The sequence below is a fragment of the Myxocyprinus asiaticus genome, chromosome 32, assembly GCF_019703515.2.
Source record: "Myxocyprinus asiaticus isolate MX2 ecotype Aquarium Trade chromosome 32, UBuf_Myxa_2, whole genome shotgun sequence".
Classification (NCBI taxonomy): domain Eukaryota; kingdom Metazoa; phylum Chordata; class Actinopteri; order Cypriniformes; family Catostomidae; genus Myxocyprinus; species Myxocyprinus asiaticus.
This window is the reverse complement of record NC_059375.1, coordinates 41,440,070-41,467,752: the sequence shown is the minus strand read 5'-3', so window position 1 is coordinate 41,467,752 and position 27,683 is coordinate 41,440,070. Positions and strand designations below refer to the sequence as shown.

Here is a 27,683-nt window from a genome sequence, read left to right as displayed (position 1 = left end):
CTGTGTGACCCAGGAAGTGAGGAAACCACACTTTTCTTGAAAATGTGGGTACCGCAGCCCTTTGGGCATGTGGCAAAATAATAAGAAAAGATAAACAAGGATTCTCCACCCGGCCCTCCTCCGGGGGAAGGAGTGGTGCTCTTACCAGCTCCTGTGTAGCGGGTCTCCGACTTCCTGGGCTGCCCGTCTCAGGGGTGCTTCAAAGCCTTCCTCGGGTTCTTGGTGGCCGGCCGTGAGACTGGTGGCGTCTGCTTTCTGCGGGCGGATCCACACCGGCCTGCTGGGGCGTGCTGTGGCAGAGCTGGTGTTGTCGCCGCAGGAGGACGCCCTTGGCGGCGAGTAGACGGGGTGTGGGATCTTGAGCTGCGCCGGGGCTGCTTCCTTACCGTCGAAAACTGCTGGGCAAAGTCTCCAACGGTGTCGCCGAATAGGCCAAACTGAGAGATGGGAGCGTCAAGGAATCGTACCTTGTCAGCCTCCCTTGACTGGACCAGGTTGAGCCAAAGGTGGTTTGTCTCCCAGAGGGCGAGATCGGTCGCCAATTGCAGCTCCTGCATCAATCCCGGGTCAGGACTACCCTCGTGCAGTTCTTTGAGTGCCTTGGCTTGGTGCACTTGCAGGAGAGCCATGTCATGCAAGGCGGCCTGTCCAACTGCACCGTAGGCCTTAGCCGCCAGCGATGACATAAGACTACATGCCCTGGATGGGAGCCTCGGATGGCTCCGCCAGGTGGCGGCGCTCTGCGGGCACAAGTGCACCGCAACGGCCCGATCCACCTGGGGAATCGCCGAGTATCCCTGGCCGCCTCATCGTCGAGGGTAGTGAGAGCGGGGGAGCCCGCGGATCGGGTCCGGGCAGTAAAAGGTGCCCGCCACGATTGTGTGAGCTCATCGTGCACCTCCTGGAAGAAAGGTACTGGGGCGGGGCGCAGCTGTGAGCGGCACTCTGGGCCCAGGATCCAATCGTTGAGCCACGAGGGTTCAGGGGGCAGCGGAGGATTCCACTACAGCCTGACACTCGCAGCCGCCCGGGCAAGCATGGCCGTCAGCTCTGCGTCAGCCTGCGAATGGGCTACCGCACCCAAGGGTGGGAGCCCAGCCGGGTCCTCCGCGCCGGACTGGACGAACCCACTCTCCGATGCTGCTATCGATAACTCATCCTCTTCGCTTTCCGAATGAGATTGCAAACTCGCCTTGAGACGAGCCCGCAGTCACATCCCAGAACCCGACCGGGGCCAACGAGCGTGCTGGGGAATGGGAGGTCCGTGGGGGGTTTCCTGGCGGAGAAGCTCCCACTGAGGTCCTCAAATCGCCCCCAATGCTACCGTCTTTGCCTCATAACCGTAGGTAGAAGGACCGAGGCATGGAGCCTCTGGGATGGCTTTCCCTCTGACAAAAGAAATCCGTGACCGCAACGTTACCATGGTCATGTTCTCACAATGAGGACACGAAAGATGTCTCCGCGTGGGAAGCACCCAAACACGTGAGACAGCGATTGTGGCCATCAGAAGCATAGAGATAGGGACCGCAACCAGGAATAATACACAAACGAAAAGGCATCTTGAAAAAGACGCTTTTCGTAAGTGCCACTCTTTTAGTAAGTAAATATACTCTTTATGAGGAAAGAATATACTCTTTTAGCTGCTGATGCACCCAGGGGCGTTCTCTGCACAACGCTGGTGCAAGAGGGGGAGAAACCGCTGTAATGTGCCGTAAATCCAACAGCTTTGCAGAGGTGAATGAATCGGCGGAGGAATTCAGCTCAGTGAAATATAACCGCTCGGCTCCGAAGAGAAAATCTGAATGAGTGGTTGCAAGCCAGCTCCTTTTATACCCGTATGTCCGGGGGAGTGGCATGCAAATTCCACTCGCCAATTCCCATTGGCCTTTTTTCAAAGATCAGAGGTGTTTTCATTCTGAGAATATTTTGTAGAACTTTCACATGCATGTCAAGCTTCTTACATCATACAAATAATAATAAACACAGGCTTATGAATATAATAAAACAATTGTTCCCTCTACAAGTGTCCAGACATTTTCAGGTCAAACAATGTCAGAGATGAAAAATCAAGTCTGGTAAGAATTACAACATAAGCAATTGCTCAAGTCATTTTGAAAGTGAAAGTGTATTTATTTGTTTGTGTCACCCGAAGAACAATCAGTATGAATCAAAACTTGTGCATGTGAAGACACACACACAGTAAGTGCACAATAACTCTCTTACTTTGACCTTTAAACATGAAAATAATATCCTCCATATTTGCTAATCTGTAAACATTTACAGGAAAATCTGGAATACCAGCATTCTCTTTTTAAGCTTCTTCATCTTTCAGCTACTCCCCTTAGGGGTCGCCACAGTGACCATCCGTGTTCCGCATATCTGATTTGGCACAGGTTTTATGCCGGATGCCCTTCCTGACACAACCCCCAGTGGCTGGGGAACTCTCACTCACACCTACGGGACAATTTTAATGTCACCAATTCACTTAACCTGCATGTTTTTGGACTTGATCACGGACAATGACGCTTTTGACCTGTCAGTCATTTTGCTCGTTAACATTTTAATTACGTTTATCAATGGGAAACGAGTACACAGTCACTACAAAACCATACAATGTTATTAAAAATGAAAATAATATATAATAGACCAACTCCCAGTCAGCATATGGCCAAATGATGTGGCTTGCGATCTCTCACGCGTCGTCCATTAAGAGGCAACAACACCATGATGTGTCAAGCAGCAATATTCTAATACATATGACATGCACTAGTTTACAGTTAGTGGTGGTTCGGTACAATATTTAATGAAAATTGAGACAAATTTGCAGAGCAAACCCAACATTACAGAAGATGGGGCAGGTTAACCAATCAGATAAAAGGGGCGTTTCAGCGCCGCTCACATGTGCATATCAAATATTCAAGTCAAAAATGAATTTTTTAAACAATGAAAGAAAACGAAAATTGAGCCATTTCCCCCTTTCTCTTTATTCCTTTTTAAATAGAAAATGAAATAGTCAACAGAAAATGAGTTTGTATCTGCTTATTCTACTCATCAATGTTAAAACCAATAACCGCATTTTTCGTTTTTCATTTTTGGGTTTGAAAAGTAAAAAAGAATGGACGCAAAAGTACATGGACCCGGGACACTGTGCGTTTTGATTTTCTGATTTCATTAATATATGGCTTTAATATTTGATTCACACAAATGGGTGGAACTGAAATGCCTCTTTCTTCTGATTGGTCAAATGCACCGTTGCCTGTCTCTTTTCTTTTTATGTTGTGAGACAGAATAAAAGTTCTCTACTGTTTAATAGTTCATATTAATTCATCTCAGTTAATATTAAATTCTTTACCATTTATTCTCCAAAACTCGCCACATTTATTGCAGTTGAGCCATCTCTCTCATCAAGAAGTCAGACACAGTGCCTACACACAACCATGTTCACTGAAAGCAGACAGGCAGGGGCGGTGCCAGGATTTTTCACAGGGGGGCCGGGCAGAGTACAGTGTTCAGTCTGGGGTGCGAGTGTTATATCGTCCGACTGTGGATTGGCGATTTCTCAGGGCCAGTAAAGCCTTCTCTGCTGGCATATCATGCTTAATAAATACATATTTTTTCATCCTTTCATTCTCATTGACCTTTTTGCCTATGTATTTTCAGCTCTTTCAACTCCTAGTTCATCTACAAACGAATAGCAAAAAACAAAAAGTTTATCCAATCAGAATTTATTCATCGATGCTTACAAGCAAATGTGACAACTGTTTCACAAATCACATGCCCGAAGACGAAGCAGCACATGAGTTTGAGCTCCACCCTGACAGGCCTTCAGAATTTTCACAGAATCCCTCAACAGTGCAAATGAATGCGCATCTAATGTCAGTTTGTTAGATTCATCAGCCAATCAGATTGATTTATTTGTTCTTGTGGGTGTGGTCTTTAGGATATGTCCCAGTTCAGGCCTTCTAGCTGGCCTTGAGTGACGCAATCACGCTTTAAGTGATGTAAGTAATTTGAAAGCGAAGAGCGCGAGATCTTGCTGACGAGTCGGCTGTCGTTACTGCCGCTATTGCCTTTGAGAAAGAGATCCTTATGGATTTAAACACCTAAGACATTCTGCATGATTGTGCGATTGATTAATTAAACATGAAAGGAGGGCTGATTTTCATTTCAAGCATCTCCGAGCACCACTCATGAAATGAGGGCGCTCCAACCGACCTCCAACCCCTTAAAATAACCTGTCTGGCGATCATGACGCTCGTTAGGACCCAACACTTTATGTGCCGATTCTCAACATCGATGACCACCCCATCGCCCAAAATACAGAGTCTGGGGCAAAGTGAAAGCCGAGTGCCCAACACATCACATATAAGACTCTGAACTTTCAACCAGAACTCCTGGATCTCAACACACCCCCAAAAAACATGAGTTATGTCTCCAACCTCTGATTGACATCACCAGCAGGTGTGTGTGTGTCTTTAAGACCAAGCCTATACAATCTGGAGGGGGTCCAATAAAATCAATGTAAAATCTTAAATTGCATAAGGCGAACCCTTGCATCTCTAGATGCAGACTTGACATTTTTAGGATCCTAGCCCACACCCCCTACTCCAATGTCAAATTTAGATCTTTCTCCCATAATTTTTTGAGAGAATTCAAAGTTCCGTCCCCCAGACTCTGAATTAGCAGGGAGTAATACACTGATGCCTCATGACCCTTCCCAAATTCCACTCACTATTAAACACAGGCGGTGTTCAATCACTCATTCAGCTGACGTGCAAGTTCAAAATAAAACATTAAAAGTACACTTTTACATTCCAAATGTTGTAGTAGGTTGCTAGTTAAAAGACTACAACTGAGATTTCTACAGGAAATTCAATAATATGAATACAGAATTAGATTATTTAAAATAAATAAATAAAGAATAATTCACCAAAATGTTATTTCACATTTCAGAGGTTGTAGTAAGTTCCCAGTGGGTAGATTGACAAACTGTGCAAATCTCACCTGTAGTAAGTCAGTCTATCTACTGGGAACTTACTACAACTGTTGAAATGTGAAAATAAAATTTTCAGGAATTTTAGTTAAATAATTCTTTTTTAATAATCTAATACTGTACTCATATTATTGGACGCACTGTAAAATATCACCTGTAGTAAGTCAGTATTGGAGTGGTGGTGGCGTAGTGGGCTAAAGCACATAACTAGTAATCAGAAGGTTGCTGGTTCAATCCCCAGAGCCATCACCATTGTGTCCTTGAGCAAGGCACTTAACTCCAGGTTGCTCCAGGGGGATTGTCCCTGTAATAAGGGCACTGCAAGTCGCTTTGGATAAAAGCGTCTGCCAAATGCATAAATGTAAAAATGTAAAATGTAAATGCAGTTTGCCCACTGGGAAGTTACTACAACAAATATCGAAACTAAAACTAACTTTACTCCGCAGTTAAAGGTAATCCTGTCTTTACAGTGTAGTCATGCTTCAATAGTCTTATGAATGAATGGTTATTTTCATCATCTCATTTAAAACCAAGACAGCAGGTTTATGTGTAGGGCTGTCTGATAAATCTGACTGTTTGATGAGAGAGATAGCTCAACTGCAATAAACGTGGCGAGTTTTGGAGAATAAATGGTAAAGAATTTAATATTAACTGAGACGAATTAATATGAACTGTTATTCTGTCTCACAGGATAAAAAGAAAAGTGAAAGACGATGGTGCATTTGACCAATCAGAAGAAAGGGGCGTTTCAGGTCAAATATTCAAACCATATATTAGTGAAATCACATCATCAAAACTCACAGTGTCCCGGGACAATTTTTAACTGGAGTATAAAATCGAAAGTACGAGAAACATGTCATTAGCCTGTTTGTTTTTTAATATTGGTTTTGTAAACGAATAATTATATAAAAAGTAGTTTTTCGGATTTTGGATTATTAATTGAATATTAAATGAAGGAATGATACACGGATTATTCTGCTCCCCGGATTACATTCATCTAAACTATGTTTTCACAAAGGTAATTATGCTTATACTTATATTCATCTTTTCACAACAATTTATAGATTATATCGTGTGTTTTGTTCAGAATAATTACAGACATTGATTTGTTTCCGGTATCTGGTAAATGAAAGAACAACCATAAATATTTGTATTATATTCTTCTGTTTTCATTGTGACGCTTTGAAACTGTGTTGTTGGATATTTTGTCACAAATGTATTTTGGTGCATAATAAAGTTTCTGTTGTGATTATTCTGTGCTATTCCATAATCTCGTGCTCATTAGATAAAAAACTTCAAACAGGCTTAAATTAAAAAAAACGATGCAAGAATGTGAACACACACACACACACACAGACACACACAGACACACACACACACACGCACGCGCACACACACACACACAGACAGACAAACAGACACACACGCACAAAGACAGACACTCACACACACACACACACACACTCACACACACACACTCACACACTCACACATACTCACACACACACACACACACACACATACAGACAGACATACACACACAGACACACACACACACACACACACAGACACACACACACACACACACACACACACACACAGACAGACACACACATACACACAAAACTTTAATTCAAAATGATGTAAAGTTCATCACAAGATAATGTCATTTATATTTTTAAGAACACAAGTGAAAGACTGGTCCTAATATGAATATATTTGAATGTAATCCAGCAAGCCTTGTTTCTGATATTTAAACATATGAGGACATAATGTAACATGCACTTAATTGTGGAAACAAATTGTGTAGGATTGTGAAGTTGGTCAGTGATAGATGCTCTTTGCTGTGGGTTTATTACTGATCATTGTTTCAGTACTTTTACACTATTGTTTTCATACAAGTTTGCAAACTTTTAATAATTTCTAAATTGTGATATTTCTGCTGATATTTCTAATGTCTTGAGTACTAGTTAAGTTTAACTTCAGGTGTAAATGTTTGTCTTTTTTATTTCAGAAATAAAACCATGGGTTCTGTAAGTTTTGTGCTCCTGCTTATACTGGTCTGGACTTTCCAAACTGTCTGTGAAGATGAGTGCTTTAGTAAGATAATTCTTGGAAATAAATTCTTATAACTACATTTGGCAGTTGGGGAAAAACTTGTGTCTTGTGTCGTTGTGTTTTGTGGCTCAGAAAAGAAGAATGACTTTTTAATTCATGTACGAGGGCAGTGATGCGGTATATTAACTGATGTATTACATCACCAGACTATTGTATCTGATTTAAAATGTCCGATTAAAATTTGTCTTGTCATGCCTTGTGTCACATTGGAACAAATCATAATGTGCTGAACACAACAAGTCTGGATATGTTCTTTGAATGTCTTAAGATGAGAAATTAGGTCTATACTGTGTGTATTTGTGTTTAATTGCTGTATTAAATTGATATAAACACAAACTATTTTTCAGGTGGATTCAATATAACCTGTGAAGATGTGACTGGAAAAGTGGGAGAGACATTAAATGTTACCTGCAGTATCTCTTATCAGTGCAGTAACTGCTGCATGAAATTTTACAAGTTTTATAATCCTGCCGAAATCTGTAGAAAAGAAATCCTTAAAAATTCCTGTGAACGGAAGACCAGCATCACACTCCTTACACTCTGAATGCAACAACGACAACAAAATGTAAAAATTTTTTGCAAATGAACTTTGGACATAAATCAGCAGAATTCACTGTTAACATTACAGGTGAAGTTTAAGAGCATTTATTGTTGTTTATAATGAAATAAATGTTTGCAAATGTACATCTATTAAGAATCTTGTATCACTTCTCAGTGTAAGGAGGAGGCGAGAAGCAGCTTTCCTGGTTCAGGTAAGGATTTTTATTTTTCTCTCTGCAGCAGTAGTACAGTCTCAGAGTTTTTGTCTTGTTCACTAAGCTTGTCCGAATTCACACACACCACTTCACAAAATAAACTCTCAACATTTGTAATAATGAACTCTTTGCTTCGTACTCGGCTCTCTGGTGCCCAGGCTCTCTCCAACCTGCGGTGTGGCTCCCTATTTATGCCGCTCTCCCCGTGCTCACTGAAATTAGAGACAGGTGTTAGACATAATTTATCTCAGGTGTAAGCGCCCTTACCGCTTTCTCTCTCTCCGGAGAGATGCTTGACCACGCCCCCGCTGCCACATATCCCCACCGCCCGACTCAGGCTGGGGCGGCATCCAGCCTGCCTACCACTCCCCCCATTCCTGGAAAGGAAGTCAGCGACAGCCATCTGCGCCCCCGGTCTGTGGACCACCTTGAACTTAAACGGCTGAAGAGCCAGGTACCAACGGGTGATCCGGGCATTGGTATCTTTCATGCGGTGGAGCCACTGGAGTGGGGCGTGATCGGAACAGAGGGTGAAGGCCCGCCCCAACAGGTAGTATCGGAGAGTGAGGACCGCCCACTTGATGGCGAGACAATCCTTTTCTACGGTGCTGTACTTAGTTTCCCTCAAGGAGAGCTTATGGCTAATGTACAGCACCAGGCGCTCCTCCCCCTCCACCACCTGCGAGAGTACGGCCCCCAGCCCCCTGTCTGAAGCATCTGTCTGTAAAACAAAAGGGAGAGAGAAGTCAGGTGAATGTAAAAGCGGCACCCCGCAAAGTGCAGCTTTAACTTGCGTGAACGCCCGCTGACACTGCTCCGTCCACTGGACAGGGTCTGGAGCTCCCTTTTTAGTGAGATCAGTCAGCAGGCTGGTGACGTCCGAATAATTAGGCACAAACCTTCTATAATAGCCAGCCAGCCCCAGGAACTGTCTCGCCCCTTTTTTGGTCTTGGGTCCCGTGGCGCAAGTGGAACCCCAGATACCGTACCTCCACCCGTCCAATCGCGCACTTCTTTGGGTTCGTTGTGAGTCCCGCTCGGCGCAGCGATCTCAGAACCGCCCTCAGATGTTGCACGTGCCACTGCCAATCATTGCTATAAATGATGATGTCATCTAAATAGGCAGCGGCATAAGCTGAATGCGGTCTGAGGATTCGGTCCATGAGACGCTGAAACGTAGCTGGGGCTCTAAACAAACCGAACGGAAGTGTCACAAATTGGTGCAATCCAAACGGTGTGGAGAAGGCGGTTTTCTCAAGGGAAATTGGTGTCAAGGGGACCTGCCAATAACCCTTCGTCAAATCCAATGTCGAATAAAATCGAGCAGTGCCCAACCGATCGAGCAACTCATCAATGCAAGGCATTGGATATGCATCAAATTTAGACACCACGTTGACTTTTCTATAATCCACACATTATAGACCCCGTCCCCAGCCGGGGTCACGGCTGGGGACGCCTCCTGGCTGAGGAGGCTCCAGATCGCCTGCCGGTCCTCGGCTTGAGTGTGTAGGAGCTCGACAAACCGGCGATCTTGAGCGTGTAGGAGCTCGACAAACCGGCGATCTTGATCTTGTCGGAGCTCGAGCAGTGTCTGCTGGTGGCTCTGATGTAGGCCAGCGAGGGCTTGTTCACTAAGCTTGTCCGAACTCACACACACCACTTCACAAAATAAACTCTCAACATTTGTAATAATGAATGCTTCGTACTCGGCTCTCTGGTGCCCAGGCTCTCTCCAACCTGCGGTGTGGCTCTCTATTTATGCCGCTCTCCCCGTGCTCACTGAAATTAGAGACAGGTGTTAGACATAATTTAACTCAGGTGTAAGCGCCCTTACCGCTTTCTCTCTCTCCGGTGAGATGCTTGACCACGCCCCCGCTGCCACAAATCTATTACCAGTAGTTTCAAAAACTTTTTACAGACATTAAAGACAACACTAAAGATGTCACTTCAGCTGCCGAAACAGGTATTGTTTATCATTTTCAATTATTCATCATTGTTTACAGATAGTGATACAGATTTCTTTAAACATTGAAAACTGCTCTTTAATCACTTTGTGAGCAAATTCAACTTCAACTCATAAAACAATATATATATATTTTATGTTTTTAAGTAAATTATAAATGGAGTTTCTAATAGTGACACATCCTGATTGATTTGAATTAGTATGTTTTTGTATCGATTATAGATTATAAATAGTGTTTCTGTGCTACAGACATGATACCAACAGAAATCATTAAGATGGCATAATATAATAACTATATGTCAATAATGTGAAAGAAGTGAGTTTTGTTTATATTCTGCCTTAACTGAACTCTTAAACTCTCTCTCTATCTCTCTCTCTCTCTCTCTCTCTCTCTCTCTATGTATATATATATATATATATATATATATATATATATATATATATATATATATATATACACACACACACACACACACACACACACACACACACACACACTGTTTGGAATAATGTACAGATTTTGCTGTTTCAGAAGGAAATTGGTATTTTATCACCAAAGTGACATTCAACTGATCATAAAGTATAGTCAGAACATTACTGATGTAAAAAACAGCACCATCACTATTTGTAAAAAAGTAATTTTTGATCAAATCTAGACAGCAGTCGTCACTCCAACACCTTATCCTTGAGTAATCATGCTAAATTGATCATTTGGTACTAGAAAATCACTTGCCATTATATCAAACACAGTTGAAAGATATTTGGTTCGTTAAATGAAGCTTAACATTGTCTTTGTGTTTGTTTTTGAGTTGCCACAGTATGCAATAGACTGGCATGTCTTAAGGTCAATATTAGGTCAAAAATTGCAACAACAAAAAAAGAAACAGCTTTCTCTAGAAACTTGTCAGTCAATCATTGTTTTGAGGAATGAAGGCTATACAATGCTTGAAACTGCCAAAAAACTGAAGATTTCATACAAAGGTGTACACTACAGTCTTCAAAGACAAAGGACAACTGGCTCTAACAAGGACAGAAAGAGATGTGGAAGGCCAGATGTACAACTAAACAAGAGGATAAGTACATCAGAGTCTCTAGTTTGAGAAATAGACGCCTCACATGTCCTCAGCTGACAGCTTAATTGAATTCTACCCGCTCAACACCAGTTTCATGTACAACAGTAAAGAGAAGACTCAGGGGTGCAGGCCTTATGGGAAGAATTGCAAAGAAAAAGCCACTTTTGAAACAGAAAAACAAAAAGAAAAGGTTAGAGTGGGCAAAGAAACACAGACATTGGACAACAGATAATTGGAAAAGAGTGTTATGGATCTTAACCCCATTGAGCTTTTGTGGGATCAGCTAGACCGTAAGGTGCGTGAGAAGTGTCCGACAAGACAGACACATCTATGGCAAGTGCTACAGGAAGTGTGGGGTGAAATGTCACCTGAGTATCTGGACAAACTGACAGCTAGAATAACAAGGATCTGCAAAGCTGTCATTGCTGCACGTGGAGGATTTTTTTGATGAGAACTCTTTTAAGTAGTTTAAGAAGTTCTGATCATTTTTTTCAAATTGTAATAGTCATTTTTCAGATTATTAATGTCCTGACTATACATTGTGATCAGTTGAATGCCACGTTGGTGAATAAAAGTACCAATTTCATTCCATATGAGCAAAATCTGAATACATTATTCCAAACTTTTGGCTACCAGATATATATATAATAAATGTTTTAATTGCAGAATTCAGTAATATCATCTGATAGTTAGATATGTAATTAGGGTGACATTCCTTAATGACAATTAATCATGGTTTAACTACAGTAGCCCTAGTTTAACTATGTTCTTTGTAGTGAATCCATAGTAACCACAAAATTAACCATGGTTACTACAGTCATGGTTGCTACAATATTACTATAGTAAAATCACGGTAACTGTGGATACAACAGTATGAAGCCATACAAGCTACAACCGCTACTGAGAACATAATATCTGTAGTAAAAGCTAGGTTCATTTTCTTAAGGATTAAACAAATTGTGACATCATTAAATAGAACTTACATTTATACTTACTGTATTATGCACTAATAAATTAGAAAACACCATATTTTACTTAACTGAATCAAAATATAGTGATAAAAACAGCAACAATTCACCAAATATTTCACCTCAAAAAAGAAGTTCCTTTAAGGCTGCGTGGGACTCAAATGAGTCAGTGAATCATTTACATGAACTGTCCAAAAGAACCGATTCATTTATGTGATTCAGATTTTCCCAGCGCATCATGACAGAGAGAGAGGGCGGTTTAGAGTGTGTTTGTTTATATCATCGACTCCATTGCTGTGTACACGATACAATGTGACAAATGTAGCATTTTGTGACGTTACAGCGCTTCTCATTGGAAAATGTAGCTCGAGCATCCCAATAAATCAGTATTTCTGCAATTCTAAGTGATGACGCTATAGCGCAGAAATGTGTACTTTCTAATATGATGTATTGTACAAACAAATGTGTTTGCCTTTGTTTTGTCTTTATATTGTTATCGTTGCAAATGCAAATAAAAACTTAAAAAAGCGATACAAAATAGCGCAGAATTTACCCACTTCTTCCTCTTTAAACAATGTTGTAACAGAGACTGAATGCTCCTATAGAGATTACAGACTATTCTTCTTTTCTTTTTTCAAAAAGGTGGAAGGGAGGAAACTCTACATCAGACATCTATCATTACTGCAGGCATCACCTGTCTTATCTTCCTCCTCCTCCTCATCATCATCTTCATTGCAAAAAACCCCAAAAAGATGAGACAAAACTGTGCCAACAATTTTAGATCTTGTATGGACTATAAAATGGATGATAATGATGATAACAGTACATGATCGGATCGGTCAGTGATTCGAAAAAAAAAAGAAGACTGTTGCACAGGCATGCACAACATATATTCTCTAGAAAATGTAAAAATGTAGTTTAAGATTACTGTAGTATCGAATGTTATGGTGCCTTGATGATCCCGCCAAGAAAAAAAAAAAGATAATCCAGATTTTTAATCTCACAATTGCAACTTTATTTATTGTAATTGTGACCTTATATCTTGCAGTTTCGAGTTTATATCGCAATTGCCACTATTTCTGGAATTTGTGACTTTTTCGTGACATATCTCGCAATTGTGACTTTAAATCTCACAATTTCAAATTTATTTCTCGCAGTTGCGACTTTGTTTCTCATAACTGCAACTTTATATCTCACAACTGCAAAGTTATATCTGACAATTTCAATTTTATATTTCACAGTTGCAACTTCATTTCAAAGTTAATTCTGACTTTATTTCTTGCAATTGCAACTTTATCATAATTGTGACTTTTTATCTTGAAATGTTGAGTTTATATCGCAATTGTGACTATTTCTCAAATTTGTGACTTTTTCGTAATTGCGACTTAATATCTCACAATTTTGAGTCTATCTCACTATTGTGACTTCATTTCAAGTAATTGTGACTATAACTTAAAATTTCAAGTTTATATCTTGCAATTGCAACTTTATTGCAACTTTATTTTAAAAGAAATTCTGACTTTATATCTCACAATTGCAGTTATATCATACTATTTAAATTTCATATTTCACAAGTTAATTCAAAGTTATATTTCAAAGTTAATTCTGACTTTATATCTTCCAATTGCAACTTTATTTATCGTAATTGTGACTTTTTATCTTGCAATTTCACGTTTATATCTTTCCATTGCAACCATTTTTCATACTTGTGACTTTTTATCTCACAATTGCGACTTTATGTCTCACAGTTTTGAGTTTATATCGTAATTACAATTATATAAACTCTCAATTATGAGAAATAGTCACAATTGCAAGAAATAAAGTGACAATTGTGAGATATAAAGTCAGAATTACCTTTTTTTATTTCGCTCATTCCTGGTGTGATCCGGCGTATTATGGCATTGATTATTGTGAATGTGAATGATTATGTTATGATTATGTCTGAATGTGAAAATGTTTGCTTTTATTCTATGCTTGTTCTTGCTTTGTATTTTCCAGCATTACCCCATACTAATCTTTTTTTAACTTAAAAAGAAATGTGTGTTGTTCTTCTATATGAATTCCTATTGTGACAGTATGATACTTGATGTGCTTAGAATATTTACCCTCATGGTTTCTAGACAACAAACAACAAAATCTTGCTTTGAATGTTGATATATTTGTTTTTGTCTTGGTTTATCAGGTATGATCATGTGATGATTTGTTGTCTAGCAACGTCTCTATATGACACAACAATCACAAAGACATATATGTGGGCACATCCATCCATCCATCCATCCATCCATCTATCTATCTATCTACCTACCTATTTGTCTTCTCACAAATGTAACATTTAAACTTTTATAATAAAGAGTTTTATATTCCGATATTTTATCAAAGAATGGGCATACACATTTCCACAAAGGTCCGGGCTATGCCCCAAATATCCAATGATCATAGAACCGATGATCATAAATCATCCTGTTAACAGTGTGTTTGCTCCATGTAGACAGTATTTTGCAGATATCCATCAACTTTCATTTAATTAAAAAGAGCAGCCTGGACATTCTGCTGAACATTTCCTTTGGTGTTCCTAATATTCCTTTAAACTAATCATAGTGTTGGGTTTGAGTCCACCTTAGTCGAGTCCAATTCAAGTCCGAGTCTTTAAACAATCGAGTCCGAGTCCAGTCTGAATGAATCTGTTCATGAATCTGAATTAAAATTGTAATCGTAAACTCAACATCAATATTTTAAGCTTATTTTAAACTTCACAACTAAGAAAACCAGTTTGTTAATATAAATGTAACAAAAACACCTCTGTTGCCTTTCTATATATATTTTATGATTAGTATCCTGCTGAACAGACTTCAAAGTGGTTTCAGAATAAAAGCATATGCTTTAGGTGTATGAAGACAAAACTGTCCTTCAACACACTTCTTATTGCGTTCTGTTGACTTTTTCAATTATTTGTTGATATTTCCCCTCCACTCAAACAGACTAAAGAAAGCGAAAGCTGCATTAGTCATTACTACAAAAAGTTATTTTGTTTAGAATTTTAATTTAGTTTTTATTTCTATTTCATTTTCAGTCTGTCAATTAAATGTAATTTAGTTTTATTTAAAATGATCCCTGTCTAAAGAAATAATAATCTATACTGAGATGTCTTTCTGAATGTTTTTTCTCTATCTGCCGACTGATTTGGGAAAATACAGTACATACAAATGAGTCAACACAGTAGTATTTAGCACTCGCTGAGAAGTTACATCTTACGATTTGACTGTACATGCTACATCCAAAAGCACTGGAAAAGCCCACTGATAATATTAGGGTCATGTCGTCATGGACATGATTTTCTAGTTAATTTGCGGGAAACCGCACAATGCAGGACAGTTCTGCGTGCTGCTCGTGAACCTAAATCCCTGATGCGTCCGTGTGCATCTCGCAGCAGCTGTCGCAGAAAATAAAAATAATAATAATAATTGATGTTTGCAAATTCTGTCATTGAATAATACATTTATTTTATAGTCTATAATTAAATAATAAACAAAATATTTCACTGCCCAAAATATCCTAATATTTTACTGTGCATGGTCGAATGTTGTGAATGGTGGACAAATGCTGTAAAAGAATGTATTTTAAGCAGCTCGTCAATGCTTTGAAAATATTTAATAAATAATAAATAGGTGCTGTTTATCTGTTTAGAGTTGCTGTCTGCTTTAACAATAACACTTTTTTCCCCGACTATTGAAAAAGTTACACAGTTAATTCATCAAGCTATTATGGACCAGTTCAAGCTGACAACACTGTGTCAAGAGACTACAGAAGCCTACGTGTCTAGATACATTACGCCTAAAAAGATTTAGTACCCAATATTAATACTATTTGTATGTATTTTTATTTCAATATGCTGTTTTTAGTAAACTGTGAGACATGATGTGGGTGACTTGACTCTTGCTTTCTTGATTTTAAGTTTTTAACCACGATGAAACCGCAATGCGAGCACAGTCTTGGCTGCACAAACTCCACGTGCAATTTTACCAGTTGTCAGGTCCTGTGTTGTGTCAAACTGCCTTGCTTAGTTTCTATTACATTAGATACATACACGTTTTTATGTTTTCATCGTGCAAGCCACCTCAGTAGTCGATGTTATACAGTAGTTTCTGTAGTAACAATCAAGAGTATTGATTGACTGATGGGTGTGCCTGTGCACGTGCGTATGTGTGTGTGCTTGTGTTTGCTTAAACACAGCGAAACAATTCTAGCTATGTCTATGACTTCAGGGGTTAATACAGCTGCATGCAGAAAGAGATGTTCATTCATTTCTGTTGATTTGTTTTATTTTTTCATTGCATCACAAATGTCATGGACTCACCAGGACTCTGAAAAAAATACAGAGTCCCAAAGGCTCAAGTCAAGTCCAAGTAAAAATGCATCCGAGTCCGTGACAAGTCCATTAAAATTGGACTCTTGACTCGGACTCGAGTCCAAACTCAAGTACCCCAACTCTAGGAATTAATAAAGAATTGTGATACGCTCTAAAAAATTAATGTAGGAAACCTCTTTTCTATTATCAAGCTTTTATCACATGGTGAAGAAACACCACTGAAACCAGTTCAATTGGTGAAGAATAAACTACACAACTGTTCTCTTTGTATGCATTTTTTATGCTATTTGTGTAAAACACATTACACAGACTAATTCTGGAAGAAATCGTGAGAGGGTTGTTGAGATGGGATGGAGTCTGTGTCTGGCAGCAGAAGGATGTTTATAACCGGACCGACTCGACTCCCTGCTGAGTTAATGGTGTTGCCATCTAAATAAGAACTTCCGTTGTGTTTAAAAAAACATTTTGGTCTCGTGTTGCTTACTGATTCAGTGAGTGCATTTACAGGCAAACCAGTATGCTGATAATGATAAAAAATCAGCGTAATAAAAAAAAATCCTACAATAAAAGTGAATCTTGTTAACCTCTTACTCTCTGGCCTATTTTTTGGATTTCTGCCTAAATCTGCCCTACCCAATTTTAAATGCTCACCTTACACACATACAATGGAATAAATGCAAAAGACTGGTCTCTTTGTAAAGACAACCCCTCAAATTAAAAATGGATATGTTGAATATTCAATAAATATTATGGTAGATGTTCAAAATATTATAAACTCACAATAAATAGGCACTTTTTGGATTTTCTTTTTTGCAAAATGTCAATAAAAAGGGTGTTATTCAGGACCTACTTGGTGAAGCTCAGCTCTGTTTGATTCCCTTAGGGGACAGCAAATACTAGAATAAAGAATTTTTCCTCTATCACTTTCTAAACAGAAGCTATTGAACTGCAACTAAAGAGAGGCAAAGGGTCCTTTTTTGTGTCTCCAAGTGTCGTTTTGGAGACTCCAGGTACCCAATTGCAAAAACAGGTTAAAACAAAGTACATTACCCCAAAATTTTACACATGGCAGGAGCATTTTTCTGGATTTTCTTCAAGGTTTCATCAACTTTTTCTCTGTGACACACCAAAGTAATAGGCAAAATGGCAGAAAAGGGATGAGACAGAGCAGCAGTTTTTGTGTTTTACACAAAACCATTTCTATTGTTGTATAACAACATAAGTTATGGTCTACTTGTAGCATAACTTGCAACATACAGTGGTATGAAAAAGTGTTTGCCCCCTTCCTGATTTCTTATTTTTTTTGCATGTTTGTCACACTTAAATGTTTCAGATCATCAAACAAGTTTAAATATTAGTCAAAGATAACACAAGTAAACACAAAATGCAGTTTTTAAATGAAGGTTGTTATTATTAAGGGAAAACAAAATCCGAACCTACATGGCGCTGTGTGAAAAAGTGTTTGCCCCACCTGTTAAAACATAATTTAACTGTGGTTTATCACACCTGAGTTCAATTTCTCTAGCCACACCCAGGCCTGATTACTGCCACACCTGTTCTCAATCAAGAAATCACTTAAATAGGACCTGCCTGACAAAGTGAAGTAGACCAAAAGATCTTCAAAAGCTAGACATCATGCCGAGATCCAAAGAAATTCAGGAACAAATGAGAAAGAAAGTAATTGAGATCTATCAGTCTGGAAAAGGTTATAAAGCCATTTCTAAAGCTTTGGGACTCCAGAGAACCACAGTGAGAGCCATTATCCACAAATGGCGAAAACATGGAACAGTGGTGAACCTTCCCAGGAGTGGCCGGCCGACCAAAATTACCCCAAGAGCGCAGCGACGACTCATCCAAGAGGTCACAAAAGACCCCACAACAACATCCAAAGAACTGCAGGCCTCACTTGCCTCAGTTAAGGTCAGTGTTCAGGACTCCACCATAAGAAAGAGACTGGGCAAAAATGGCCTGCATGACAGAGTTCCAAGACGAAAACCACTGCTGAGCAAAAAGAACATTAAGGCTCATCTCATTTTTGCAAGAAAACATCTTGATGATCCCCAAGACTTTTGGGAAAATACTCTGTGGACTGACGAGACAAAAGTTGAACTTTTTGGAAGGTGTGTGTCCCATTACATCTGGCGTAAAAGTAACACCGCATTTCAGAAAAAGAACATCATACCAACAGTAAAATATGGTGGCGGTAGTGTGATGGTCTGGGGCTGTTTTGCTGCTTCAGGACCTGGAAGACTTGCTGTGATAAATGGAACCATGAATTCTGCTGTCTACCAAAAAATCCTGAAGGAGAATGTCCGGCCATCTGTTCGTGACCTCAAGCTGAAGCGAACTTGGGTTCTGCAGCAGGACAATGATCCAAAACACACCAGCAAGTCCACCTCTGAATGGCTGAAGAAAAACAAAATGAAGACTTTGGAGTGGCCTAGTCAAAGTCCTGACCTGAATCCTATTGAGATGCTGTGGCATAACCTTAAAAAGGCAGTTCATGCTCGAAAACCCTCCAATGTGGCTGAATTACAACAATTCTGCAAAGATGAGTGGGCCAAAATTCCTCCACAGCGCTGTAAAAGACTCATTGCAAGTTATCGCAAATGCTTTATTGCAGTTGTTGCTGCTAAGTGTGGCTCAACCAGTTATTAGGTTTAGGGGGCAATCACTTTTTCACACAGGGCCATGTAGGTTTGGATTTTGTTTTCCCTTAATAATAACAACCTTCATTTAAAAACTGCATTTTGTGTTTACTTGTGTTATCTTTGACTAATATTTAAACTTGTTTGATGATCTGAAACATTTAATTGTGACAAACATGCAAAAAAATAAGAAATCAGGAAGGGGGCAAACACTTTTTCACACCACTGTATACTGGTTACTACTTGAAGATTCAAAGTGCACATATAGACTGTATAGAGTTAAATAGGAAAGAAACGTACAGAACTTCAAAATAAATAAATGACCACTCCCACCTGCTGACACAAGACACAAAAAAAGAACTTGTAAATCCATGGTCAGTATATCAGAACCTTTGGGAATTCTGAAAACAGTCAGAATCAGGATGTGTTGGATAAATATAAAAAGACTAAACTGTGAATTGCACATAATTATTGCTCAAGGGGGCAGTTTTAACTCTTCATAAGATGGATAGCCTGAAGGAAAAAACTGCTCCTGTGCCTGACGGTTCTGGTGCTCAGAGCTCCGAAGCGTCAGCCGGAAGGCAACATTTCAAAAACGTAGTGGGCAGGGTGAGTGGGGTCCAGAGTGATTTTTCCAGCCTTTTTCCTCACTCTGGAAGTGTACAGTTCTTGAAGGGAGGGTAGGGGGCAACCAATAATCCTCTCAGCAGTCCGAACTATCCTTTGTAGTCTTCTGATGTCCGATTTCGCAGCTAACACACTCTTCTGCCACTTGTGCAATCTGCTTCCAAAAATTCTGGATAACATTCCTTATCCTGGACGAGTCGAGATGACAACTCTGTGGCACCAGATGTGCTAGGTGGTGTGGCAGCACTTACCAGCTGTGATACAAGCATCTCTCAGAATGTTTTTTTGGCTGAGAGGAGTCTTGCTCCGAGTCTTTGCCAGGTGCTGGTGGAGAATAAAGCTGTTCACTACAGCAATGTCCAGGAAATGGAAGAAAACCATCCTGTACCATCTTTTTGTCTTGTGCAAGATGTTATAATAACCAATGAGAGCATCAGAAATGTCAACGCCTCCCATGTGCTGGTTGTATTGCTTGATGGCTCGTGGAACTGGGACTTCACGCACGCTCCATTCACCACTGGGATTCTTCACACGCCCGGAGATGGTATCACTGCTATAGGCTTTGTGGATTGTTGAACACATTACGACCTCCCTTGTGTCCATCCACTTGACGAAGAGGAGCTTACCATCTCTGAGCCAACGGATGGTTCCTCTTTCAGCCTTCTTGCTGAGATAGTTTTCTTTGGTCTTCGGAAAGCCTCGATGGTTTGGACGTATTGTGTCACAAGACGCTGTGTTTTTGTCCAGCAAGTCTGCAAAAAGGCTTGGGCTAGTGTAAAAGTTGTCAACAAAACCATTTACAGAGTGGCCAGCAGACTCATCACTGAATCATAGCTAAGGCCTTTGACTGTGGGAACTGAATTTTTACCCTCGTAAGTTCCAGGTGTACCCACAGGCAGAATCAGCAAGAACAAAGAGTTTATAGCCCCACTTGGTGGGCTTTTCCTTTTTGAACTGCTTGAGGCATATGCATGCTTTTGAAGCCACCATCCTCTCATCAACTGACACCTGTTGGCCTGGCTGGAAATATGTAGTACATGCTGCCAGGATGTCGTGGTACAGTAGCTTGATTTTGTTCAGCTTGTCATACTCCGTTGTTCCTTTTTTTACGTGTGTTCTGCAGGTGCTGTCCCCCCAGAGATTCCAGGAGATGGCTTGAAATCTGGCCCTGGACATCACAGATTGTGGGTAAGGGAAGTTATAAAGTTCTTTCTTCGCCCAGTGGTCTTCAACACCTTTTACTTTCACGAGACTCATGTAAATAATCATGGCCAAATATGCATGAAAATAACAATGCTCTCTACAACAGAGTTTGTAAAAAAGAGCTGGATCAATTCCAGTGGTGAATACACCCTGTCCATTGCGAGCTGTGGTCCTGGGTTTCTCCTTGGAAGGAAACCTGGCAACACAGGCTCCTCCTCCTCCTCCTCCTCCTCCTCCTCTCTGCCATTGTGTCAAAGCACATCCTGTTATCCCCATATTGAATGAGACATTCCTCGCTTCTGCCTCCTGGATGTGCGAGACCACTCTGTTTCTGCTGGAGGCTAATCATCAGCAGAATTTGTGCAGTAACAAAAAACGGTTTTATATGCACACACTTGGGTTAATTTACACTTAAATACATATAACATAAAATAAAATATATATATATACTCATGATCAACACAATATTCGTCATGTCTGAATACTTGCAGAATGTTAAAAGCAAAGTAAAACTTAAGACTTGTGGGTTTTCACAAACATTTATGAACTTAAAATCAGGGTCTTCTTCCCAAAAAATTAATCTATGGATCTTTTAGACCCCTGTGCAGAATAAGGCCTTCCTCTCATCTGCCTTCCCATGAAACATGGAGATTTTGCAGTGGGTGTGGATGAGGTTTGAGGCACGGTGTCTAGTTCAAAATTTGGCCTGTAACACAAAGCAAACAACTTATTATAAGCACACACACTTGGTTATTGTTACTGAAATAATGTATTTTACACAAAATCATAATGATATACTCATAATCAACACATTATTCATGTCTGAATAATTGCAGCCTAGATGGGACAGATAACACAATATAAAAATTATTAAAAATAAAACAGCTACTCGGCCCTGCAAACATAAACAGTAATGTGCACAGTAAATATACCTAATGGGCTATAACAGCAGCAAAATAAACCTTACAGACGCTATCCTTACATGCACATGTAAAAGAAGTGATTATACACACACAAAAAACAATCTGTTTGCTTAGTTGTTGCATTTTGTCCTTGCAAGGCAACACAGTCCATTGGAAAACATGCTGCATGAGTTTTGGACGATCAAACTTATGAATGCTCATTACAAAATCACAATTCTCTCTATCTAAAAAAATAAAAATAATAATGATTCAATCACTATTATAAGTGTAAAAACATATAATTACTCATCAAAATCAAGGTCTTCTCTCTCAAGAAAAGCAGCTTCTCTCACTGAGTCAAAGACCGCTTGTACACCAAATAACTTCTGCGATGCCTTTCTCTTCTCAGATGCCATATTTTTTAATCAAAAAATACAAAAAAAACAAATGATCGCAATCTGCCGTCATATTCCACCATCAAAAGCCAATGTCCTGTCCTGATGCATGCGCAGGGTCGGAGTGGGATTCGTATTCAGCCCGGGATGTCATGTCCAAGTCAGCCAAAAGGGGGGTTGGAGGTGAAGATGATAACAATAAAACAAGATCACAGCAAAAATATGCAATATATGTAATTACTGGAAAATTATTTAAGCTCTCCATGTCATTATACCACATACGGCATTCACTAAGATTTTCACTTTGTCATAAGACTTCATTGTATGTGTTGTAAAAATAAGTGAATGTTAAAGGGATATTTTATCATTTCCTCACCCTCATGTCATCCCAGACGTGTATGACTTTCTTCTGCAGAACATGAATGAAGATGTTTAGAAGAATATCTCAGCTCTGTTGGTCCATTCAGTGCAAGTAAATGAGAAGCAGTGAGAAACAGATCAATAATAAAGTCATTTTTTACTATAAATCTCCACTTTCACTTTCACAAGTGCTCTTCTCTCGTAAGAGTTCTTCTGTTTTTGGTGATTTACATAAGCATATCGCCCCCTACTGGGCAGGGAGGAGAATTTATAGTAAAAAAAAACTTAGATATTTATCTGTTTCACACCCTCACCTATCATATTGCTTCTGAATACATAGATTAAACCACTGGAGTTGTATGGATTACTTTGATGCTGCATTTATGTGATTTTTGTACCTTCTGAGTTCTGATCACCATTCGCTTGCATTGAAAGGACCAACAGAACTGAGAAATTTTCTAAAAAGCTTAATTTGTGTTCAGCAGAAGACAGAAAGTCATACACATCTGGGAAGGCATGAGGGTGAGTAAATGATGAGAGAAATTTCATTTTGGGGTAAACTAAGTTTATTTTAAAGACTATCTAGGCACATAATAACACTATAGAACTGTAAATATTTATAACTCCTTCAAGATGTACAGGCTCACACTTTAAATGGTCAGTGCTTTGTATTTTAGATAATTAAAATAGCAACAGATCCAGTGAAACAATTAAGGTTGAGTGATTGTCTTTACATTTTTACATGCCATTCAAAAACGTGCCATTTTACAATGATAAGAGTGAAATAAAAGACTAAAAATAACACATTTGTACTTTTCTTTTACTTGGAATGTAAATGTTCAGAACAAAGGCAAAATGGTTACTGTCTCTTTAAGAGGGTTTTATCACATTACAACACTGAAGGCACTCTGTGCAGTTTGTTTCATTGAGTTTCATCTTTTGAGAGCTGTAAAGTCCCATTATTTTCGTACCATGTCGTGCTGTTGCATCTGTATTCATTTACTTTAAGTATTCTGTTATTTTGTGACAAAAAATAATTTTGCTATTATCATTCTGCACTGCTAGGGAAGAGGCTTTCAGAGATTAATTGAGATTGTGAGACTGCAGTCAGTATTAAACTTGTGATGATCTTGTAGGCTACCTGAAGCACGTTCATCCATTCAGCTATTAGTAGCCTATCTGTTCTCGATGGATCTTCCGTGATCCTTCCCGCGCTGTCAAGTGAAGCAGCAACATCAGTTTCATCTCTCACAGGCTACTCTCTCATTTGTTTGGGTGTGAGATGATAAAATAAAGACTGCGTTCTCTATAATACGGAACGCAATAATGATCCTTTAAATACCGGATGTTACGGACTGTTGGCAATTGTTATGCCACATATGATTAAAGTTTGCGGTCCTAAGCGGCCCAATTTTTGACCGGCCCAGCGGGAATTCTCCCGATCTTCCCGATTTTCACGCCGGCCCTGGCCTTGCGCATGCGCACCAGTGCGCGCTCATTATCTATGAGATTCTCGCAAGTTTGTTAAAAAGAAAAAATATAAGCTTAATAATGTGGGAGTGGAGGATAATGAATATGTCGATAAACTAGCTAAACAAGCACTAAAGCACACGGATATAGACATACAAATGACACTCAGAATGGAAGAGATTAAAGGAAAAATTAAAGAATATGTTAAAAATGAATGGCAAGAAGTATGGAACAGTGAAACTAAGGGCAATATTCAGAGACAAGAAGGCAATGGGAGAATAGTTTATAATAACAGGAAGGAAGATTCAGTTATCACTCGTCTCCGAATAGGTCATACTGGGCTAAATCATTCATTATGTATAATAGGAAAACATGAAACAGGACAATGTCATAATTGTGCTCAAGTAGAGACAATAGAGCATGTACTAACAAAATGAACAAAGTATGCAAAAGAAAAGTCAGAGCTTATTAAAGTAGTCAGAGATACAGTGAAGAAACATTTAATCTACAAACTCTGTTTAAAGGATCTGCAGAACAAATGAAAAAATATAGTGCAATATTAAGATATCTTAAAATAACAGAGTAAGTCCGGAGAATGTAATTATTCCCATTGATGCGTCACACTCCAGTCTGAACGGTTGCGGAAATGCAGCAGAAACTGAACATAAAACCTCATATGAAGAAGAAATCTCAGCGTCTCGGGGCTGTTTTTCACTGCAGTGTCAAATCGAAAGTACGAGAAACATGTCATTAGCCTGTTTGTTTTTTAATATTGGTTTTGTAAACGAATAATTATATAAAAAGTGTTTTTTCGGATTTTGGATTATTAATTGAATATTAAATGAAGGAATGATACACGGATTATTCTGCTCCCCGGATTTAATTCATCTAAACTATGTTTTCACAAAGGTAATTATGCTTATACTTATATTCATCTTTTCACAACAATTTATAGATTATATCGTGTGTTTTGTTCAGAATAATTACAGACATTGATTTGTTTCCGGTATCTGGTAAATGAAAGAACAACCATAAATATTTGTATTATATTATTCTGTTTTCACTTGTGACGCTTTGAAACTGTGTTGTTGGATATTTTGTCACAAATGTGTTTGTGGTGCATAATAAAGTTTCTGTTGTGATTATTCTGTGCTATTCCATAATCTCGTGCTCATTAGATAAAAAATTTCAAACAGGCATAAATTAAAAAAACGATGCAAGAATGTGAACACACACACACACACACACACACACACACACACACACACACACACACACACACAGACAGGCACGCACGCACACACACAGACAGACACACACACACACACACACACACACACACACACACACACACACACACATACACACACACAGACAGACAAACAAACATATACACACACATACATACGTACACACACATACACACACACAGACAGACAGACTTTCACACACACACACACACACACACACACATACACACACACAGACAGACAGACAGACATATACAGACACACACACACAAACACACACACACACACAAAACTTTAATTCAAAATGATGTAAAGTTCATCACAAGATAATGTCATTTATATTTTTAAGAACACAAGTGAAAGACTGGTCCTGATATGAATATATTTGAATGTAATCCAGCAAGCCTTGTTTCTGATATTTAAACATATGAGGACATAATGTAACATGCACTTAATTGTGGAAACAAATTGTGTAGGATTGTGAAGTTGGTCAGTGATAGATGCTCTTTGCTGTGGGTTTATTACTGATCATTGTTTCAGTACTTTTACACTATTGTTTTCATACAAGTTTGCAAACTTTTAATAATTTCTAAATTGTGATATTTCTGCTGATATTTCTAATGTCTTGAGTACTAGTTAAGTTTAACTTCAGGTGTAAATGTTTGTCTTTTTTATTTCAGAAATAAAACCATGGGTTCTGTAAGTTTTGTGCTCCTGCTTATACTGGTCTGGACTTTCCAAACTGTCTGTGAAGATGAGTGCTTGGGTAAGATAATTCTTGGAAATAAATTCTTATAACTACATTTGGCAGTTGGGGAAAAACTTGTGTCTTGTGTCGTTGTGTCTTGTGGCTCAGAAAAGAAGAATGACTTTTTAATTCATGTACGAGGGCAGTGATGCGGTATATTAACTGATGTATTACATCACCAGACTATTGTATCTGATTTAAAATGTCCGATTAAAATTTGTCTTGTCATGGCATGCCTTGTGTCACATTGTAACAAATCATAATGTACTGAACACAACAAGTCTGGATATGTTCTTTGAATGTCTTAAGATGAGAAAGTTAGGTCTATACTGTGTGTATTTGTGTTTAATTGCTGTATTAAATTGATATACACACAAACTATTTTTCAGGTGGATTCAATATAACCTGTGAAGATGTGACTGGAAAAGTGGGAGAGACATTAAATGTTACCTGCAGTATCTCTTATAAGTGCAGTAAATGCTGCATGATATTTTACAAGTTTGAAAATGGTGCCGAAATCTGTAGAAAAGAATTCCCTAAAAATTCCTGTGAACGGAAGACCAGCATCACATGTCCTTACACTCCGAATGCAACAACGACAACAAAATTGTATTTTTTTTTGCAAATGCCCTGTGGACATAAATCAATAGAATTCACTGTTAACTTTACAGGTGAAGTTTAAGAGCATTTATTGTTGTTTATAATGAAATAAATGTTTGTAAATGTACATCTATTAAGAATCTATTACCAGTAGTTTTAAAATCTCTTTACAGACATTAAAGACAACACTAAAGATGTCACTTCAGCTGCCGAAACAGATATTGTTTATCATTTTCAATTATTCATCATTGTTTACAGATAGTGATACAGATTTCTTTAAACATTGAAAACTGCTCTTTAATCACTTTGTGAGCAAATTCAACTTCAACTCAAAAAAAAAAATGATTTTATGTTTTTAAGTAAATTATAAATGGAGTTTCTAATAGTGACACATCCTGATTGATTTGAATTAGTATGTTTTTGTATCGATTATAGATTATAAATGGTGTTTCTGTGCTACAGACATGATGCCAACAGAAATCATTAAGATGGCATAATATAATAACTATATGTCAATAATGTGAAAGAAGTGAGTTTTGTTTATATTCTGCCTTAACTGAACTCTTAAACTCTCTCTCTCTCTCTCTCTCTCTCTCTCTCTCTCTCTCTCTCTCTCTCTCTCTCTCATATATATATATATATATATATATATATACACTGGCAGTAATAATTGGAATAATGTACAGATTGTGCTGTTTCAGAAGGAAATTGGTATTTTATCACCAAAGTGGCTTTCAACTGATCATAAAGTATAGTCAGGACATTACTGATGTAAAAAACAGCACCATCACTATTTGGAAAAAGTCATTTTTGATCAAATCTAGACAGACCCCATTTCCAGCAGCCATCACTCCAACACTTTATCCTTGAGTAATCGTGCTAAATTGCTCATTTGGTACTAGAAAATCACTTGCCATTATATCAAACACAGTTGAAATCTATTTGGTTCGTTAAATGAAGCTTAACATTGTCTTTGTGTTTGTTTTTGAGTTGCCACAGTATGCAATAGACTGGCATGTCTTAAGGTCAATATTAGGGCAAAAATGGTAAAAAAAGAAACAGCTTTCTCTAGAAACTTGTCAGTCAATCATTGTTTTGAGGAATGAAGGCTATACAATGCTTGAAATTGCCAAAAAACTGAAGATTTCAGACAAATGTGTACACTACAGTCTTCAAAGACAAAGGACAACTGGCTCTAACAAGGACAGAAAGAGATGTGGAAGGCCAGATGTACAACTAAACAG

At 38.8% G+C, this 27,683-nt stretch overlaps 1 protein-coding gene across 22 annotated transcripts in view; it reads left to right on the top strand.

Moving 5' to 3' along the window:
- The window catches only part of LOC127423612 (uncharacterized), a 150,497-nt gene that overhangs the window by 16,971 nt on the left and 105,843 nt on the right, over positions 1-27,683 (top strand). For 3 of the 22 annotated variants that reach the window (XR_007894354.1, XM_051668076.1, XM_051668071.1), the window contains exon 1: positions 24,472-24,750. The exons of 3 other annotated variants lie outside the window; for them this stretch is intronic. Coding sequence is in view for 10 of the 19 variants with exons in the window: in XM_051668076.1 (XP_051524036.1) it covers positions 24,737-24,750 (14 nt within the window). In the remaining 9 variants the exon portion in view is untranslated. Of the gene's footprint in view, positions 1-5,751; positions 6,012-7,007; positions 7,094-7,458; positions 7,594-24,471; positions 24,751-25,771; positions 25,858-26,228; positions 26,511-27,683 lie in introns of those variants that run through there. 16 more of the 22 variants (XM_051668077.1, XM_051668075.1, XM_051668073.1 and 13 more) reach the window with 11 other exon arrangements.